This window comes from Phocoena phocoena, chromosome 11, assembly GCF_963924675.1.
Source record: "Phocoena phocoena chromosome 11, mPhoPho1.1, whole genome shotgun sequence".
Lineage (NCBI taxonomy): Eukaryota > Metazoa > Chordata > Mammalia > Artiodactyla > Phocoenidae > Phocoena > Phocoena phocoena.
The window spans coordinates 61,925,518-61,944,511 of NC_089229.1; the positions used below are offsets into that span (position 1 = coordinate 61,925,518).

The 18,994-nt window shown below is 46.7% G+C and overlaps 1 protein-coding gene across 1 annotated transcript; it reads left to right on the forward strand.

Annotated features, from left to right (window-relative positions):
* The first annotated feature begins 3,278 nt into the window (after positions 1–3,278).
* Positions 3,279–18,687, forward strand: CELA1 (chymotrypsin like elastase 1). The gene is made up of 8 exons (XM_065888437.1): positions 3,279–3,398; positions 4,087–4,169; positions 5,312–5,412; positions 6,430–6,555; positions 7,317–7,453; positions 9,466–9,611; positions 17,636–17,785; positions 18,535–18,687. The coding sequence occupies exons 1-8, from the start codon at positions 3,359–3,361 to the stop codon at positions 18,550–18,552; spliced, it is 801 nt and encodes a 266-aa protein (XP_065744509.1). The 5' UTR covers positions 3,279–3,358; the 3' UTR covers positions 18,553–18,687.
* Positions 18,688–18,994: the final 307 nt, after the last annotated feature.

Genomic DNA, 18,994 nt, shown 5'->3' on the forward strand with positions numbered 1-18,994 from the left:
CCTTAGCACTGCGTGGCTCATCTCCTCTGGGGATCTATTACCCACTTGAAGAGGATTGGCGCCATTGCCAAAAATAGATAAATGTCCCGGAATATATTCTTATTTTTAATTACAAAAATAAGGGACTTCCCTGGCAGTCCAGCGGTTAAGACTCCTCACCTCCAATGCAGGGGACACGGGTTAGATCCCTGGTTGGGGAACTGAGATCCTGCAAGCCATGCGATATGGCCGAAAAATTACGAAAAAAGAAAAAGTGAAATTGATCCTCACGACACTGCCATACCCGTTGATTCATTCTCTAGAAGTAATAACTTCTAGAAAAGTAATAATTTCCAGGTATAAACTTTCTATACCCTTTTTCTATGAATATACATAATATATAAAGACACACACACAGAGTACCATATTGTTTGGAACTTGATGTCTTCATTTAATATACCAAGGACATCTTTTCATGTCAGGTCATTTAAGTCTAACTCATTCTTTTTAAAAGCTGGATAGTATGGGATTCCTTGGTGGTGAAGCCCTGGTGGTTCGATCCCTGGTCCGGGAAGATCCCACATGCCGCGCAGCAACAAAGCCTGTGCGCCACAACTACTGAGCCTGCGCTCTAGAGCCCGCGAGCCACAACTACGGAAGGCCGTGCTCCTAGAGCCCATGCTCCACAACAAGAGAAGCCACGGCAGTGAGAAGCCCGCATACTGCAACGAAGAGTAGACCCCGCTCACCGCAACTAGAGAAAGCCCACACGCAGCAAAGAAGACCCAATGCAACCAAAATTAAAACCAAATAAATAAATTTTTTTTTAAAGCTGGGTAGTATTCCTTAATATGATTAAACCCAATTTCTCTAACCTTCCCCTATTGATGAATACTTGGGTTTTTCCCAATTTTGCAACAAACTTTATGACAAACTACACAAAGTTTGGTGACAGACTACACTAGAACCCACATGGTTGTACATTTATTTTTGTGCCCGTGTTTATTTCAAAAGGATACATTCCTCTTGGAAAATACGCAGTGCCTCAGAATGAAAGCCAAAGCCCTCCTCTACACCTCACCCTAAGAGGAGGAAAAGGGTCTGACCAGCGTGGGAGATGAGGCTGGGTGTGTAGATTACTCAATGGCTTGGGAGCATTAAGTGCAATCCTAAACAGTTTGGTTTTTAAGCAAATACAGATAAGGCTTCGCCAAGGGTGCAGCGATGGATGTGATATTGACCCTGCGCTCAAGGGCTCACTTTGGAGTCTGTGATGTGGAGGGGTAACCTTTAAGAGGCCCTTGAGCCTCCCCTTGGACTCCTGATCCTGGGGGCTAGAGCTGTCTCCCTATTCTCCAGAGGAGGCCACGGGGGTGGGGGTGGGGGGGGGCGGGTGGAGAATGACAAAGGAGGCCCGGATTCCCTAGCCAGCTCAACTCTCCCCCCGCCACCCCCGGGGTCTCCTTTGGGTTAGAATGTTGGGGGTGGGGCTGGAGAGGGAGCCCTAAGTGCAATTCCCACCCATCACCCTCCCCACCCCACCCACCTCCCCACCCCCGCAGCTCAAGGACCTGAAAAGGTGACCGTCTGTACAGAACTCCTTCCTCAGCCTTTTCCAGGCCTCTCCCACACCTGCAGGCTTGAAACTTGAATTCTGGAGTGTCTAGGCAACAAAAGCCCCCAGGTGAACTGACATACTTTCCTGCCTGCCTCCCCCTGGGCTTCTGGCTTCTCTCAGCCTAAGTCGCAGCTCCACCCACAGTCCTTGCTCTGGGACCTCCCAACCCAAAGTTCTCTGCCCACCACAAGGACCGCGGCACCTCCCTCCGTCCCCCTCTCCTGACTCCGATGGCCAGAGCCTCTCATATCCTGCAGGACACTCCTGCCCTGCTCTCCACCCTCATAGCACGCAGACTAGCTCCCTATCCTGAGGGCTCCCTCTTCTCACCGACGCTCTCCTTCTCTGGGAGCTCTCTTTTATCTGCTCTCCAGATGAGTCTCCCCAAACCTGTTTCCTAGTGAAGCAGGAGGGAAGGGGGCAGAGCACAACCTTTGAAAGAATGACATAGCCCAGAGGACACGACATATACTTATTAGAACCAAATGGGTCCAAGACGGCAGACAAGTCGACCTCCACTAGACCTTGAGCCTCAGTATACGCTCACTGTAACACATCAAGCTAAATGACACACCCACAGGTGCCATGACAGTTCCAAGACCAACCTGAAGGATCAAAAAGTGGGCGGTGGCCCAATTCCTGGAAATCCCCGCCCCTTCCTAAAATCGTTGGAATACTCCTCCTACTTATTAGCCTATGAAATTACCCACTCCTATAAAAACTGACAACCCCATACTCTGGGGCCTTTCTCGCCTTCCGAGAAGGCCCACGCTCTGTCTGTGGAGTGTGTTTCTCTCTAAATAAATCCACTTCTTACCTATCACTTTATCTCTCACTGAATCCTTTCTGCAATAAGACATCAAGAACCTGAGCTTCATTAAGTCCTGAAACCAGGTGTGTGATCTCAGTTGGCAGACTGTGGGTTTTGGCCGGGTTCGAGGCCCAGCCGCGTGGGTTCAAGTCCCAACCTGTGGTGCACGGTTTCACTAGTACCCTCTTCCATCAGAATTCTCTCCACTGCAGCTACTCTGCTTTTGTCTCCTTGCATCTACACCACTGTCTGCGTCCTGGGGGCACGTGCCATTTCCCTCTTTGCTGTCTCTTCTTTCTTCTTGCTCTCCTTGCACACTTCTCTCCTCCAGCCCCCCATGCCTCCAGCCCCTGGTGCACAGGGTAGGTCTCTGCACTGACAGTGCCCCCGAGGGCAGTGAGACGGTGGCAGGCTACGAGCAAGTGGAGCATGCCAAGGGAAATGCCAGTCCTGGCTCTCCACCTAATTTCTTTTTTTTAATATATTTTTTTAACATATTTATTGGAGTATAATTGCTTTACAATGGTGTGTTAGTTTCTGCCTTATAACAAAGTGTATCAGTTATACATATGTTCCCATATCTCTTCCCTCTTGCGTCTCCCTCCCTCCCTCCCTCCCACCCTCCCTATCCCACCCCTCCAGGCGGTCACAAAGCACCGAGCTGATCTCACTGTGCTGTTCCATCTTATTTCTGAAAAAGACTTAGTTGGATGCTTTTCAGCTGAAAGAGGTGATTAATTCAGCCCTGACCTTGTTCTGTCTTTGTTCATAGACAAATTCTTTTACTTAAAAAGAAACCTTTTCATTTGTGTTTCCATTATCACCTGTGACTTTCCCTGCCTTCCAACTGGCCCTGCCAGTTGACAGGAAGGTCAGCAAAGCTGCTGATAAGCGGAGATTAAAGAGGGCTCGGTTCGTGGCCAGGGGGCAGTGGTCTACTTGCTAGCAACATGCTACGCTTGCTGGTGTTCACCACACTGGTCCTTCACGGTAAGTGGGTCATCTGGCTGGAGTTCTGTAGGAGGGCGATTGAGCAGGAGGGTTGGAAAGCTTTCCTTAAGCCCAGGTCTGCTCTCTGTCCCAGGATGGGAAGGAGACCCTGCCTGTGAGTCTAGCGAAAACTTTATTCTCCTGGAGCCCATGATAGAAAAGGTCGGGGGCCTCTGCTTGAAAGGCCCCTGAGCCATGAAGCAGAGAGAAGCCTCTTCCAGAGCCCTGGGCTTCCCCACCAACCCCACTGACAGGAAGACATCCTCAGCGGGCATCTGGTGGCATGTGCACTGCTGTCCCTGCCCCCTGGAGAATCCCGCCAAAGCGCTGTGTGTGGGAGGGGGAGGGTGGGGTCAGGGGTGGGGGGTAGGGAGCGGGGAGTCACCTCAGGCCAAGGGGTGACCCTAAGCAAGGCTGAGACCATGAGGAACCTCTGGGGCCTGGCACGGCAATGTGAGATGGGTCCTTGTAACATGCCAAAGTTCTGGGGACACGTAGGGGAAGCAGAAAAGCAGAAGGCACTTAGACTTATCTGCTTTCAAAAGGGGCTCAGAGAACTCACAGCCGGGCCCCTCATTTGCTAGGGAGGAACTGTGAGTTTGCAGACAAAGCACAACTGCCACCCGCCCTCCCACCCTGAGCTGACCCCATGCTTAGTCATCACTCACTTTTCTTCTGCCCCACAAAGGACATAGTGCCCAGGACTTTCCAGAAACCAACGCCCGGGTAGTTGGAGGGACTGAGGCCCGGAGGCATTCTTGGCCCTCTCAGGTGGGTGTTCCTTCACAGCCCCAGACTGCCAACGAAATAAGAGTTGCCCGTGTCCTGATATGCAATATTATGTATGTTTGTGTATATCCTTATCAACAGGAAGCTCTCCAACCGCCTGGATTCTAGCTTTAAAAGATGAATGGGACGAGGCTTAGGAATTTTTTTCTAAGTGCAAAAGGCTTGGAGGAAAGGATTTAAACACCAACCACACTCACTCTCCCAGGCATACACCCAAACACAAACCACATTTACACTCCCAGCAATACCTCTTGTGCCACACTAGCAAGACTGTGTGCCAGACCCACACCTCAGACTCTACACACCTTCACACATACACACACACACACACACCCCACTCCACGCAATTCGTGTCACACCTGCAAACACACCTCTGCCCCCAAATGGAGCACGTTGCTCATTTGGCTATTTAAAGAGTTTCCACTTTCAAAATAGGGCAGCTAGGCTGTGATTTAAGCAATTCTAAAAGTGTAAAACTGGCAAATTCACTAGTGAATAGCCATACTTTGAGAGAAATCACTGCGATTAGAATTACATTCAATTTACAGAAGTTTGTGCCCCAATTTTCAGGGGTAGAGCTATTGTGTGATATGAGGCAATGAAGGAGGAGGCGTGAGCTGATAAAAATGAATACTCCGGTGGTGTTTCTAAGTATCTGCTGGGGAGAGGGGACAGGGTGTATCTTCAAAACTTCGGAGGGGAGTTCTGGGGACCTAAGTTTGTGGCTTAGGTGATGGAGCAATTCCATGGCTACATTTCCTTCCCAAGAGGGAATGGAGGTAGAAGGACCTGGGTTCCTGGCCCTTTGCAATAATATAGGGTAACGATGCTGAATGCACTGTGTGTGTATGTCTTTACTCCCCCTTCCATGTACACAGCAAACATCACCAAACGACAGAACACCCTTTTCTGCTGGTCCCAGGGGCATCTACACGCCCCTTTTCACCACTACTCCAGGTAGCCCCAATAGCAAAAGGTCAAATGAAAACAATTCGCCATCTCTAGCCCAGAAAGTTGGAGGATGTTTTGAGGTATGGCAGGAGTTTAAGGAGGTAACACATGGCTGGGGTCAATGCCTTTCAAGAATCACCAACCTATCCCTCTTTTCTTCTCTCCCCATCTAGATTTCCCTCCAGTACCAGTCTGGAGGTTCCTGGTTTCACATCTGTGGAGGGACCCTCATCAGACGGAACTGGGTGATGACAGCTGCTCACTGTGTGGACAAGTGAGAAAAACAAAGACCAGCTTTTCTGAGCCCCTGGGAGGGGAAGAGTCTGGTCCTTCTGGAGGAATATGTATGTTTGACTGCTCAGGGCAAGACTTTAAGGAGGTGTTGGGCGGCCTGCGGGGAGATAGTAGGATATAATGGAAAGTACAAACTATAATGTCAGGCAAACTCAGGTTCACCTCCTGTCCCAGCTTCTTCTAGTTATGTGAACTTGGATGGCTTACTTAGCTCTCCAAGCTCTCCCTCCCTTATCTCTACCTACTTTGTAGAATTATTGTGAGAATTAGGTAGGTAAATATTTAAGTGCCTAGTCAACGCCTGACTGGTAACCATTTTTTCATGTTTATCGAGTGGTTCTTAAATTTGAGCATGGATCAGAATCACCTGCAGGGCGCGGATTGCTGGGCCCAGCCCAGTAGAGTTTCTGATAGGAAGGTCCAGGTTGGGGCCTGATAATCTGCATTTCTAACAAGTTTCCAGGTTATATTGATGCTGCTGGTACAGGGACCATGCTTTAAGAACCACTGGTCTAGGACTTCCAGTGGTTAAGGCTCCATGCTTCCAATGCAGGGGGCACGCGTTCAATCCCTGGTCGGGGGGTTACTAAGATCCCGCATGCCATGCGGTGTGGCCAAAAAAATTTTAAGAACAAAAGAACTACTGCTACTGGTCTAGAAGTTTATATGTCCCTCGAAATCCCTCTATGGGCTGAGAGCCATTATTTCATTTATGCTCACCACACCTCTCCCAAGTTATGAGATATTCAGCCTCCGATGTTTAGCTTAGTAAATTGGGAACATGAAGTTGATGGTAGTTTCTGTCACTTCCACAGGTTACCAAATTGGGGATGAGAGGGTTGGTTACTTCCTCATCTTCCAGGGTCTTCCATCCTTCCACTGCCTGGGCCAGATAAGATGGATTCCTGTCCTGAAAATGAGATGTAAGATGGCTTCCCAGCTTTTCTCTAAGAGGGGAAAAAGAAGGATCACTCAGGGCTTCCCTCTCTCCCTCCAGACAAATGAGCTTCCGTGTGGTGGTTGGAGACCACAACCTGAGCCAGAACGATGGCACCGAGCAGTACGTGAGTGTGCAGAGGATCGAGGTGCATCCCCACTGGAACAGCAATAATGTGGCCGCAGGGTAGGGGCAAGGCGGGGCTGACCTGGGGCTGGGAGGTGGAGGGCTGACTGGCCAGCCATGGGGTCTTGGCTTCCTTCGCCTTCATCCAGGAGGACTCTGAGAATTAAGATGTTGGAGGACTTGAGAATGTCTGAAGATCTTTGGGGATTTGTTTGATCTACGCTGGTTTGCGTGATTGGATCCCCTGAATCTCATCTGCAGAGTTTAATGTTCCCGTTTTTATTGTTAGTTATTATTCATTTTATGGAATAGACTCCATCAGCAAAAGTAGATTTCTTAAAATGAACCTCACAATGAGAAAACTCCTGGAAGACTGAGCTGTAAACTTTTAGAAAGGAAGTAGTTAAGATGGTAGCCAATTCTATAGCGTGGGTTCAAGTAATTTGGATATTTCTGCAGAGCATTTGACATCTTTCTCCTCTGAGAACTCTTCTCTGCTACGAAGATCAAAGCACTCTGCTCCTTTCTGAGTCCCCATTCACAACTGAAAGAAGCGAGCTCCACTTCCCCCCTGGGTTGCAGACCAGAGCTAGGCGACAATGCTGAGACCTCACCAGCAGGGGCTGCTGTTAAACGTAGAATATCCTACAATCCAAATGCGTAGTTCCTCAAATTTGAGTCGTGGAGAGTCAGTCCCCTCCTTCTTCGAAGTCATTGGTTTCCAATTCCATGGGCACACAAGGCTTAGGGAGGGCTTGTCCCTATGCTGACTTAAAGGAAGGCCTGGTCCTGCAAGCGAGCGGTCTCCTTTCCTCCCGCAGCTATGACATCGCCCTGCTGCGCCTGGCCCAGAACGTTACCCTCAACAGCTATGTCCAGCTGGGTGTTCTGCCAAAGGAGGGAACCATCCTGACTAACAACAGCCCCTGCTACATCACAGGTTGGGGCAGGACCATGAGTAAGTCGCCTACATTGGCACCATCCACCACATGGATCTTGATTAGGTAGCTGAGCTTCTGGGGGCACTTTTTCTGTGGTCCTAGGTGTTCAGAGCCAAAGACCAGGAACCAGAGATAAAATAACTGGTTCATGAAATCAAGCTAAGAACAAGCCATGGAATAGTCAAGTCAGAAATTCTCAGATTCTTATAACCAAAAAAAAAAAGATAGACACCTTACCTCAGAGAGTATTTTGTTACCAGCCTCTCATTTTATACATAAGGAAACTGAGGCCCAAAGAAATTAAAGACCTTAAAAAAAAAAAAAAAGAAAGAAAGAAATTAAAGACCTTGTTCAAGATCACATGACCAGGGAATTCCCTGGTGGTCCAGCGGTTAAGACTCTGCGCTCCCATGGCAGGGGGCCAGGTTCGATCCCTAGTCAGGGAACATAGATCGGGCACGGCACAACTAAGAGCCTGTATGCTGCAACTAAAAGATGACGCATGCCGCAACTAAAAGATACCGCATGCCGTAACTAAAAGATGCCTCATGCCGCAAAGAAGATCTCTCACACAGCAACAAAGATCCCGTGTGCTACAAGTGAGACCCAGCACAGCCAAATAAATAATTTTTTTTTTTTACTAGTACGCGGGCCTCTCACTGTTGTGGCCTCTCCCGTTGCGGAGCACAGGCTCCAGACGCACAGGCTCAGCAGCCATGGGTCACGGGCCCAGCCGCTCTGCAGCATGTGGGATCTTCCCGGACCGGGGCACGAACCCGCATCCCCTGCATCGGCAGGCGGACTCTCAACCACTGCGCCACCAGGGAAGCCCGATAAATAAATATTAAAAAAAAAAAAAATCACATGACTAGTTAGTAACTAGTTAGCTGGGGCCAGAAGGCAGGTATCCTGGCTTCCGCCTTGGTGGTCATGACACCATTGTGCTGCCTTCATAGACAGTCTATAGGCTGTGGGCTGGAGCGAATGAGCCAGAGGTGGCTGCAGGTCTAGAGGAGTCAAGGCAGAGGAGGCCTCAGCTTCTTCCGGTCAATCATGGGAAGATTTCTGGAAGGAAAAGTCATTAGATGACATGGAAAGGTGGGAGAGGCTATGAGCAGAGATAGTTAACAAGGGTAGAGACAGCAGGCCTGGCACAGAAGGCTGTCAGCCATCAGACAGGATCTGAGCTCTGGAGGGGAGGCAAGGCCTTGCTGGGAGCAGCCAGTCTACTGGGGAAACCTGGGGCTGAGAGAGACACATGCTTCTAATCCAGCTCTGCTCCCAGTTCACTCAATGTCATTGTAGTTCAATTTCCTGGTCTATATATAACATGAAAGGATTGTTGTAAGTATCCAAAGAAGTAATTCATGTGCAAAGGCTTTGAAAAGTCAAAAAATGCAGATAGGGCTTCCCTGGTGGCGCAGTGGTTGAGAGTCCGCCTGCCGAATCACGGGACACGGGTTCGTGCCCCGGTCCGGGAGGATCCCACATGCCGCAGAGCGGCTGGGCCCGTGAGCCGTGGCCAATGAGCCTGCACGTCCGGAGCCTGTGCTCCGCAACGGGAGAGGCCACGACAGTTGAGAGGCCTGCGTATGCAAAAAAAAAAAAAAAAAATTGCAGATAAAGGAAAGCTCTTAAGAAATGGAAACAAGGGTGCATAGTCCCAGTTCTGCTTCACAGGGTTTACAGTGTAAGGAGGGAGCAGGACAGATAAGTTATTAACAAATAAGACCATTCTAGTTACTTAATTAAGGTATCCATGAGATGAAGAAAAAAAAAAAGCAGGCATAGGATTAGTGGTTTGGAACCTGGGAACAGTAGTCAAGGATGACTCCTTAAAGGAAGGTGCCTGTAGCTTTTATATAAAGAGAGACAAAAGGAGGATCTATGACATGCAATGGGCAGAGAAAAGGAACTTGCCCTGACCTCAGCTTTCATCAGAGCTTGGGAAGGTTTAGCCGGGTGTGGAAGGTTTTTTTTCCCTGGATAGCATCTGGGGCTGACCTCCAATGCTGTGTGTCCTGTTCAGCCAATGGGAAGCTGGCCCAGACCCTGCAGCAGGCTTACCTGCCCACCGTGGACTACACCACCTGCTCCAGCTCCTCTTACTGGGGCTCCACCGTGAAGAATACCATGGTGTGCGCTGGAGGAGACGGAGTTCACTCTGGATGCCAGGTGAACACAGGCGGGAAGTGTCAGAAGTCTCACCCCAGGTCTCTCCCCTCTCTGTTTCCCATCCCCCACCTTTTACTCCCTATTTCACACCTACTCCCACCCCTATGTACAGACTAAACTTTGTATTCTAGCATCTGAAGGAGAATGATTCTGTGCTACTATGTCTATATTCACAGAATCTCCAAGTTTAAAGGAACCTTAAAATTCATCTTGCCTGTTGCCCTCTCCCACCTCAAAAGTTTGTGTGTTGGTATATGTGAGTGTTCTTTAGAAGTTATTTGTGCCCTAGATTTTTTTTTTTAATAAATTTTTTTGGCTGCGTTGGGTCTTTGTTGCTATGTGTGGGCTTTCTCTAGTTGCAGCGAGTGGAGGCTACTCTTCTTGTAGTGCATGGGCTTCTCTTGTTGCGGAACACAGGCTCTAGGCGCGTGGGCTTCAGTAGTTGTGGCTCACGGGCTTAGTTGCTCTGCGGCATGTGGGATCTTCCCGGACCAGGGCTCGAACCTGTGTCCCCTGCATTGACAGGCAGATTGTTAACCACTGCACCACCAGGGAAGCCCCTGTGCCCTAGATTTTTAATGGCTGCCATGGGGCTAGGCCTGGAGTGGTGGTTGTAACTGTGTATAAGTTAGCTCCCCTCCCATCAACCCCAATTTTTCTTATAGCTCTTCCACCACCACCCTTTTGACCCAGTATTATTGATAGCAGAATGTATACAGGTGAATATGGTAGGGGAAAGTGCACAAAATAGTTTTATAATAGTATATATATAAATCATCTTCTGTTTAGACAAGATCAATCACCAATGCACCATCTTACAGATTTCTTTTTTTTTTTTAATTTTTATTGGCGTATAGTTGATTTACAATGTGTTAGTTTCAGGTGTACAGCAAAGTGAATCAGTTATACATATACATTTATCCACTCTTTTTTTTTAGATTCTTTTCCCATATAAGCCATTACAGGGTACTGAGTAGAGTTCCCTGTGCTATACAGCAAGTTCTTATTAGTTATCTATTTTATATATAGTAGTGTGTATATGTCAATCCCAATCTCCCAGTTTATCCCTCCCCCACCCTTATCCTCTGGTGACCATAAGTTTGCAGATTTCTTAATGCAGTTCAACAAATATTCTTGATCATCTGCTAAATACTAGGCACTGTGTTTGATTCATCTTTGTATGAAAGATACGAAAGATACAAAGATAAATATAAACACAGTGTCTAGTGGAAGAATGGGAAGAGCAGACATAGAACAGAACATTGTAATACAATGTGGTTAGTATGTATAGGGTGATATGGGAGTTCAAAAGATTGGTACTTATCTCTGCCTGTTGGTGTCGGAGAAGACTTGCCTTCCCTGAGAAACTAGAGTCTGTACTGAGTCATAAAGCTTAAATAGGAGAAAGCCAGGCAAAAAAAGAGGAAAAGATATTCAGAGAGAGGGAACATGAAGAAAGGCATGGCCCAAGAACCTAGAACACAGAGAATTATAGGGCATTCCCTACCGTTAGAGCAGAGGTCAGGGCCCACAGCCTCCAAGCCCAGCTTGCTGCCTGTTATTACGTGGTCCATGAGCTAAGAATGTTTTTCACATTTTTTAATGGTTGGGAACAAATTAAGAAAGGAATAATATGTCATGGCACATGAAAAATATAAAATTTCAGTGTTCGTTAAAAAAAACTTTTATTGGTATACAGCCTTACTTGTTCATTACATATTGTTTATGGCTGCTTTCACGGAGTTGAACAGTTGCAAGAGAGACTGGTCTGCAAAGCCTGAGATATTTACTCTTTGGCTCTTTACAGAAAAAGTTTGCTGACCTCTGAGCTAGAACATAAACTATTACCATACTAGGGAATGTCAGGAGATGACACTGGAGACAGGTAGGAGCCACACGACTTAGGCCTTCAAATGTCATGCTTGGGAGGCATGAACCTTTATCTTAGGCACTGGGAAACCATTGAAGAGTTCTAAACCGGAGAACAGCATGATCAGATTTGCCTTTTAGAAGCACTCTCTGATGACAAGGTAAGCATGTTTTTTGGGGTTTTTTTTGCAGTACGCGGGTCTCTCACTGCTGTGGCCTCTCCCATTGCGGAGCACAGGCTCCGGACGCGCAGGCTCAGCAGCCATGGCTCATGGGCCCAGCCGCTCCGCAGCACGTGGGATCTTCCCAAACCGGGGCACGAACCCGTGTCCCCTGCATCGGCAGGCGGACCCCCAACCACCGCGCCACCAGGGAAACCCTAAGCGTGTTTTTGAAGAGAGCAAAATTAGCAGGGAGACTGCTTAGGAGACTCTTGCAATTATCTAGGCAAGAAATCTGAGGGCCCGAATTAGGGCAGTGGAGAGGAGGAAGGAGGATCAAGAATGACTTCCAGGCATCTGATTTAAGTGATTTGGGGGAGGTGTTGGTTGCCTCTATGAGACAATATTTATAGGATTTTGGAGGGAAGGCTGAGTCTGACAAGTTGAGTCTGAGATCCCAGTGGGACATTCAGTTATAGTTAACTGGTAAGAAACTATATATAAAGAGAGTGGAGCCTGAAGGAGAAAGCTAGGCTAGAGAAAGGCTTAACGGGAAATGAGATCCCCCAAAGTCCCCCACCCCCCCATCCCCACCTCCCCCAGGGAAAAGTGGTAGAATGAGGGAAAAAAAAAACAAAAAGCAGTGAGCTGGGGGGAAGAACTGTGATAACATAAATATTTGAGTGCTTCAGAGATAGTTGGAGGACAAAGAACCCGTAAGGATCTAAAAAAGAGATAAGAGAAAAGCATAGTAAATAAAGGTTTCACAAAATCTCAGGAAATTCTGATAGATCATCACATAGTATGCATTGCAGCCAGGAGCCATGGCGGATAACTGAAAGTTGCTACTTCCGCAGTTGGCGGGTCACTGGTAACTACAGCTAGAACAGTTTCAGTGGAGTGGTGAGGGCAGAAGCTTGATTGAAGGGTAAGGAATGAAGAGGCAACACTGGGTCATTTGTAGAGATGTGGATGGACCTAGAGTCTGTCATACAGGGCGAAGTAAGTCAGAAAGAGAAAAACAAATATCGTATATTAACACATATATGTGGAATCTAGAAAAATGGTACAGATGAACCTATTTGCAGAGGAGGAATAGAGACGCAGACGTGTGGACATGGGGCAGGGGGCAGGGAAGGGGTGGGTGGGATGAATTGGTAGATTAGGTTTGACATAAATGCACTACCCTGTGTAAAATAGATAGCTAGTGGGAACCTGCTCTATAACACAGGGAGCTCAACCCAGTGCTCTGTGATGACCTAGATGGGTGGGATGGGGGGGAGGGAGGTCCAAGAGGGAGGGAATATATGTATACATATAGCTGATTCACTTCGTTGTACAGCAGAAACTAACTCATCATTGTAAAGCAATTATACTCCAATTTAAAAGAAAGAAAGAAAGAAACATAGCAAAGAAAGTAGAATACTCTTTCAAGAATCTTGGATGAAAGTGAGGAATTTTACAAGTCTGGTAGCTTTAAGGAGGATGACAGTCATGGAGGGGGTGGATCTTTTAAGAGGGAAGAAAATTAAGTGTGTTTCTGGGCAGAGAGGAAAGGATCCTGTAGAGTTGGAGAGAGGGAAAAAATGGATGACACAAGATCCCGGAGGAGAAGGAAGAGATGAACCAAGAGCACAGGTGGAGCTGGCCTTGAACAGAAGAGGGACACAAAAATGTGCATGGACATAAAAGAGAATGCAGGCTGGGTAGCTGGAAGTTGGCAGGTGTTCTGCAATCTTGCTTCTATTTACTCATGAACCAGGAGTCAGATTAAATGCTGAAAATGAAGGGACAAGGGTTGTTTGTGTCTGGACTGATTAAGGTGAATGGGTTTAGAAAGACTGGCCTCCATGATGTTACTGATATAGGCTGAGGTTGGAGACCATGCAATAATCATAATGGATATATGATTCACTCCATTCAAAGATCTAGTTGTAGGGAATGGATTAATCCAGGGCTGGGTTTTCATGCATTATTGGGACATAAAGACAAGATTGTAGATCAAATGCAAGCTCTAAGCTAGGTGGAGAAGGAGGCTGGTAGGCTGGCTGAAATAGTAGAATCAAAGATTAAAGGGGTTTTTGTGTGTTTGTTTTAAAGATTTTTTTTTTTTGATGTGGACCATTTTTAAAGTCGTCACTGAGTTTGTTACAATATTGCTTTTGTTTTATGTTTTGGCCCTTTGGCCGCAGGGCATGTGAGGTCCTGGCTCCCCAACAAGGGATCGAACCCACACCCCTGCCCCCGCACTGGAAGGCTAAGTCCCAACCACTGGACCACCAGGGAAGTCCCTAAAGGGTTTTTTTTTTGTGAGCACTTAGAACTACGGAAGTAAGGTGAGCAACTCATCCCAATTTTCCCAGGACTTCCCCAGTGTCAAATGAAAACAAAACAAAACCGCACAGCCTAGAAGTTGAGTTATGTTTTATTCAGTGATCTTACTAAGGACTATAGCCCGGGAGACAGCCTCTCAGACAGCTCTGAGCAACTGTTCCAAAGAGGTAAGGGAACGATCCAGGATATATTAGAGTTTTTGCTGAAAAAAAATCATGGAGACAACCATCAAAGATTACTGCTAATAACAAGAAACAGACATTTCAAGTGAATGATTTTAGTGTTTTTCTGTGTATGGGAAGATGCAAGAGTCTGGGCTTACAGAAATCATTCCTTTGATATGCATGGTAACTACCTAGGGCCAGTATCATTTTTCTCCATCCTGAAATCCCCTCAGGATGTAGAAGGTGGCTGCAGTGGCTGGTGGCTTGATGGTGGGCAACATTCATTGTTTCCCAGAATGGAAGGCAAAATTCTTTGTTTACTGACATGGCAGGCAACATTTTTTTGTCCACACCAGTGTCAAAACTTAAAAGTCCTATATCCTGGGAACCCTATCTGCAAGTTGGGGCAAAAAAAAAAAAAAAAAAAAGATGAACACATAAGTCAAGCTCTTACAGGTCCTCACCAGCCACCTTCACCTATAACCTCTTAAGGTTTAACCTTTCAGAGTTTAATTCACTTTCCTCTGCTCTCTCTCAAGGCCTTGAACTCTGAAAAACTAGAGTACTTTTCTTCTTGCTGCCACTCCAGATAGGCAATTCTCTGAAGCGATTATGTCGCCAGGTCTCTTCCCACTGGAATTTCCCAAATATTGTGTCTTTGTTTTCTGGGCTTTCAGATTTCTGGGTCCCAGCCCTTTTCCTCAGAGTGGATTCACTAAGCCCCTCTCACCTCAATCCACCGTCTCCCACCGAGCTCTTTCCCAGCTCTTCCTTCTGCCCTAATATCCTCAGCCACCCCCCCCATCGCTACAGTCTTTGTTTCTTTTCAGGTCAATTAGCATAAGAAAATCGTATGATATACAATTCAATTACCTTCCATTCCTCTAGCTTAGAAATACTATCAAACCCCTATTAGAATTTGAGTGGAAGATATTTAAACTGTTTTGTTTTGTATTGAGTACAATAGTCTAAAGGAAGCATCTTCTTTTCCTAAACGTAGTTGGGATGGGGTACAGCTATTTCCTTTTTAAAAGTTATCCGCAATTTGAACTTTTGGTCTCTTTCCCTAGTTCTTCTTTTTTTAAGTTTTAATTTTTATTGAAGCTATGTGTATTAAACTGCTTAAGGTGGCCAATAAAACTATGAGGCCTGATAGTGGGAAAGAACAGTCATAGTGTTCTTCCTACCACCTCAAGCTCTCCCTCCCTAGAGGGGACCACTTTCAACTCTTCAGCTGATTTCTTTCAGTGTCTACTTCCACCTCTCTAAAAGCATATACTTATATTGCCACTAAATTTTTCAGCTCAGGCATTATGCAAGATGTGCAACCTCTCTTCCTTTTACACATATATACTTGCCCCCAGCATGAACTTTTCTATCTGCACCCACAACCTCCCCAAATAATTTTGGTTAAATTAACATTTAGTATTTATTATGATTATGTAAAATGCTATTCCCTGCATAATTTTGTTTTCCCTGGGGTTAATAATTGTCTTTTTAAAGTTGCATAATGTATACTCAATGTATCACCAGTTTAGCCCCAAACTCTCCACTAATTTATAAGTGACCTATTTTATCTTCTCTTGTTCTGTATCTTGGTATGGGTCTATCTGCATTCATTCTGAGGGACACTTAGTGGGTTTCTTCATTCTGGAAACTCCAGATCTTTGCTTCTGAAAATGTTTATTTATTGATCATTTCCTCCCCTCCATTTTTATTTTCTCTTTCTAGAATTTCCATTATTCACACATCTACCTCCTAAATTGGTCCTCTTATTTTCATATTTTCTCTCTATACATTTTGTCCGCTTTATCTCCTAACCCAGTCTTTCATTTCTACTATCATAATTTCCAAAGGCTCTTTTTGTTTTCTGAATGCTCTAATAGCTTGCTGTTCTTGTATCATGGATGCAATATTAATCATAGTTTTGTTGTTTATATTCTTCTCCCTGCATAATCTTGGTTGCCTTCATTTTTTATTTCTTTCTCTTTGTTTTGATCTTTATTTATTTATTTTTTTAAATAAGGAGGTTTAAAATTTTTATTTATTTATTTTTAAATTTATTTTATTTTTGCCTGCATTGGTTCTTTGTTGCTGCGCGAGGGCTTTCTCTAGTTGCCATGAGCGGGGGCTACTCTCTGTTGCGGTGCGCGGGCTTCTCATTGCAGTGGCTTCTCTTGTGGAGCACGGGCTCTAGGCGTGCGGGCTTTGGTAGTTGTGGCTCAGGGGCTCTAGAGCGCAGGCTGAGTAGTTGTGGCACACAGGCTTAGTTGCACTGCGGCATGTGGGATCTTCCTGGACCAGGGCTCGAACATGTGTCCCCTGCATTGGCAGGCGATCCTTAACCACTGCGCCACCAGGGAAGCCCCTTTATCTTTATAATTGAGGCTTTCTTCAGATGTTTGGTCATCCTTGACCATATGCTCTTATTTCAGAGTCGGACAGTGAAGAGCTGATAGGTAGCTCTGAGCCTTAGGTGGTGTTCATCTATAGTGAACTGCTTTGTCAGGGGATCTGGCTAGGCCATTTCATTGGGGGACTTCCAATGTTAGTATCTTTAGATCTTCCCTCTTGTGCTGGTCAGATTATCCAAAGAAATATCTTCCAATTTTATGTCTGGAATCAGAGAACTGACATTCTGGGAACTGAGTAAGGAAACGAGCATCAAGGTCACAGCCTGTAAACTCCAGTTTGTCTGATTCTAAGCCCGAGCACGTAACCACTACCCAATACCTCACTTTCTCTTCTCTTTACGCCAGTTTAGTTTAACATGTTTTGACTACCTACCCTGTGTCTAAAGGCTAAGTCTAATTAGACCCGTTGGTCTGAATGCTGGGGATAAATAAATCATTAGAACAACTTATTCCCCTCACCCCAGGTTCAATTTAAGTCGGTAACAGCTATTGAGCCTAAGATGTTCAAAGTTCTATGCTAGCATTGTGGAGAGGAAAACATCAGTAAGATGCAGTTCCTGTCTCAAGAAGCTCACAGATAAGCGTGGGAGATAGAAACAAATTATGAAACCAAAACACAAGGCAGAACATGACATGAGTGCTACAAAAGAAAGGAAGAAGTGCTATGGTCGTTTAGAAAGGAAGAGGAGGTTCATCTTGATTGAGGGGATATGAAGGAAGTGGGGATTTTTTTTTTTTTTTTTTTTTTTTTTTGCTGTACGCGGGCCTCTCACTGCTGTGGCCCCTCCCACTGCGGAGCACAGGCTCCGGACGCGCAGGCTCAGCGGCCATGGCTCACGGGCCCAGCCGCTCCGCGGCATGTGGGATCCTCCCGGACCGGGGCGCGAACCTGCGTCCCCTGCATCGGCAGGCGGACTCTCAACCACTGCGCCACCGGGGAAACCCCGAAAGTGGGGATCTTAATTGGAGCTTTTAAACAATACAGGATTGTACAGAGATGGGGGTGGGTGGGTGGAAGCAGAAACAAAGGCCCAAAGATCAAAAGATCTGGAGTTTTAGGACACTGCTTCTCCTCTCCACAGGGTGATTCTGGGGGTCCCCTTCATTGCTTGGTGAATGGCCAGTACACTGTCCACGGTGTGACCAGCTTCGTGTCCAGCCTGGGCTGTAATGTCTCCAGGAAGCCCACAGTCTTCACTCGGGTCTCTGCTTACATCTCTTGGATAAATAACGTGAGTCCTCTCAAATGATGGTTTGAAATAGGGTTACCTGGAGACCCAAGCACTGGCTGGGTTGGGGAGCAAAAGTTAAGCAGGGGAAGCCATCCTCTTCCTCACCGCATTCAAATGTTTACTCCTTTCCCTTCCTCCATAGTGTACTTTCGCTCGATAACGTTGCCGTCCTGAGTTCCACTTCACATACCCACTAAGAATGCTTCATTGTATTGTTTACTGCTTAGGGTAAGGTGGGTGGTGGCAACAGCAGATCTGAACCAGGTACATACCAGTGCTGTCCAAAGTCAAAGCCAAGGGGAAAATGGCTTCCCTCTCCTGGGCGAGGGAAGAGGCACTAACCTTCTCCTCCACCAGTTCTTTCTAAGGGCATCATGAGAATTTGCTCTACCCTTTGCCAAGAGGTTTTACCACCTTAAACAATGCTTGAGGGTTAGGTGAGACTATACCTACACTGACCTGGTGGTAGAGCCTCACAGCTATCCCACCTATACCCTCCAGTCTTCAAACACATTCTGGAGTCTTGTGGCATGAACCTTGACTCACAACCGGTTCAAGGTCTGCCCTTGACACTAAGTCTTGAGTATGTGCCTATAACATTGAATTGTCCTGACACAGCTGAGAACTACTTCCTGCCCCCGCCGCCCCCATAAACCCAGTACAGGGCCGTGCTCAACTGGGAGCCCTGAAGGGAAAAGAAAGGAGGTAGGCAGAAGTTACTGATTGGATATAACCGGTTTTTCATTCAGGTCACTGCCAACAACTGAACATTTTCTTGTGTCCAACGGCCTTCCCAAGATGATTCTTCGATCCACAGCAGGACTTGAGGCCATCCAGGAAAAACCATTCTAACAGACTACTGAGCCAGATGCAGAAATGCAAATAAAATTGAATATATATATTACCCTGTGTCTTTTTTTTTTTTGCGGTACGTGGGCCTCTCACTGTTGTGGCCTCTCCCGTTGCGGAGCACAGGCTCCGGACGCACAGGCTCAGCGGCCATGGCTCACGGGCCCAGCCGCCCCACGGCATGTGGGATCTTCCCGGACCGGGGCACGAACCCATGTCCCCTACATCAGCAGGCGGACTCCCAACCACTGCGCCACCAGGGAAGCCCCCTGTGTCTTTTTATTTGTAATTAAGCCCTCTAGTGGAAATGCAGTTATAGGGCCTGAGTTGGATTTCACCACATTTCTGGGCTCGCTCTTC

What these genes read in the sequence shown, in the direction of transcription:
- CELA1 (XM_065888437.1), top strand. Translation starts at nt 3,359, where the DNA reads ATGCTACGCTTGCTGGTGTTCACCACACTGGTCCTTCACG. An exon ending in GCTGCTCACTGTGTGGACAA is followed by an intron (nt 5,413 to 6,429) that starts GTGAGAAAAACA and finishes CTCTCCCTCCAG; the next exon opens with ACAAATGAGCTTCCGTGTGG. An exon ending in GAGTTCACTCTGGATGCCAG is followed by an intron (nt 9,612 to 17,635) that starts GTGAACACAGGC and finishes TCCTCTCCACAG; the next exon opens with GGTGATTCTGGGGGTCCCCT.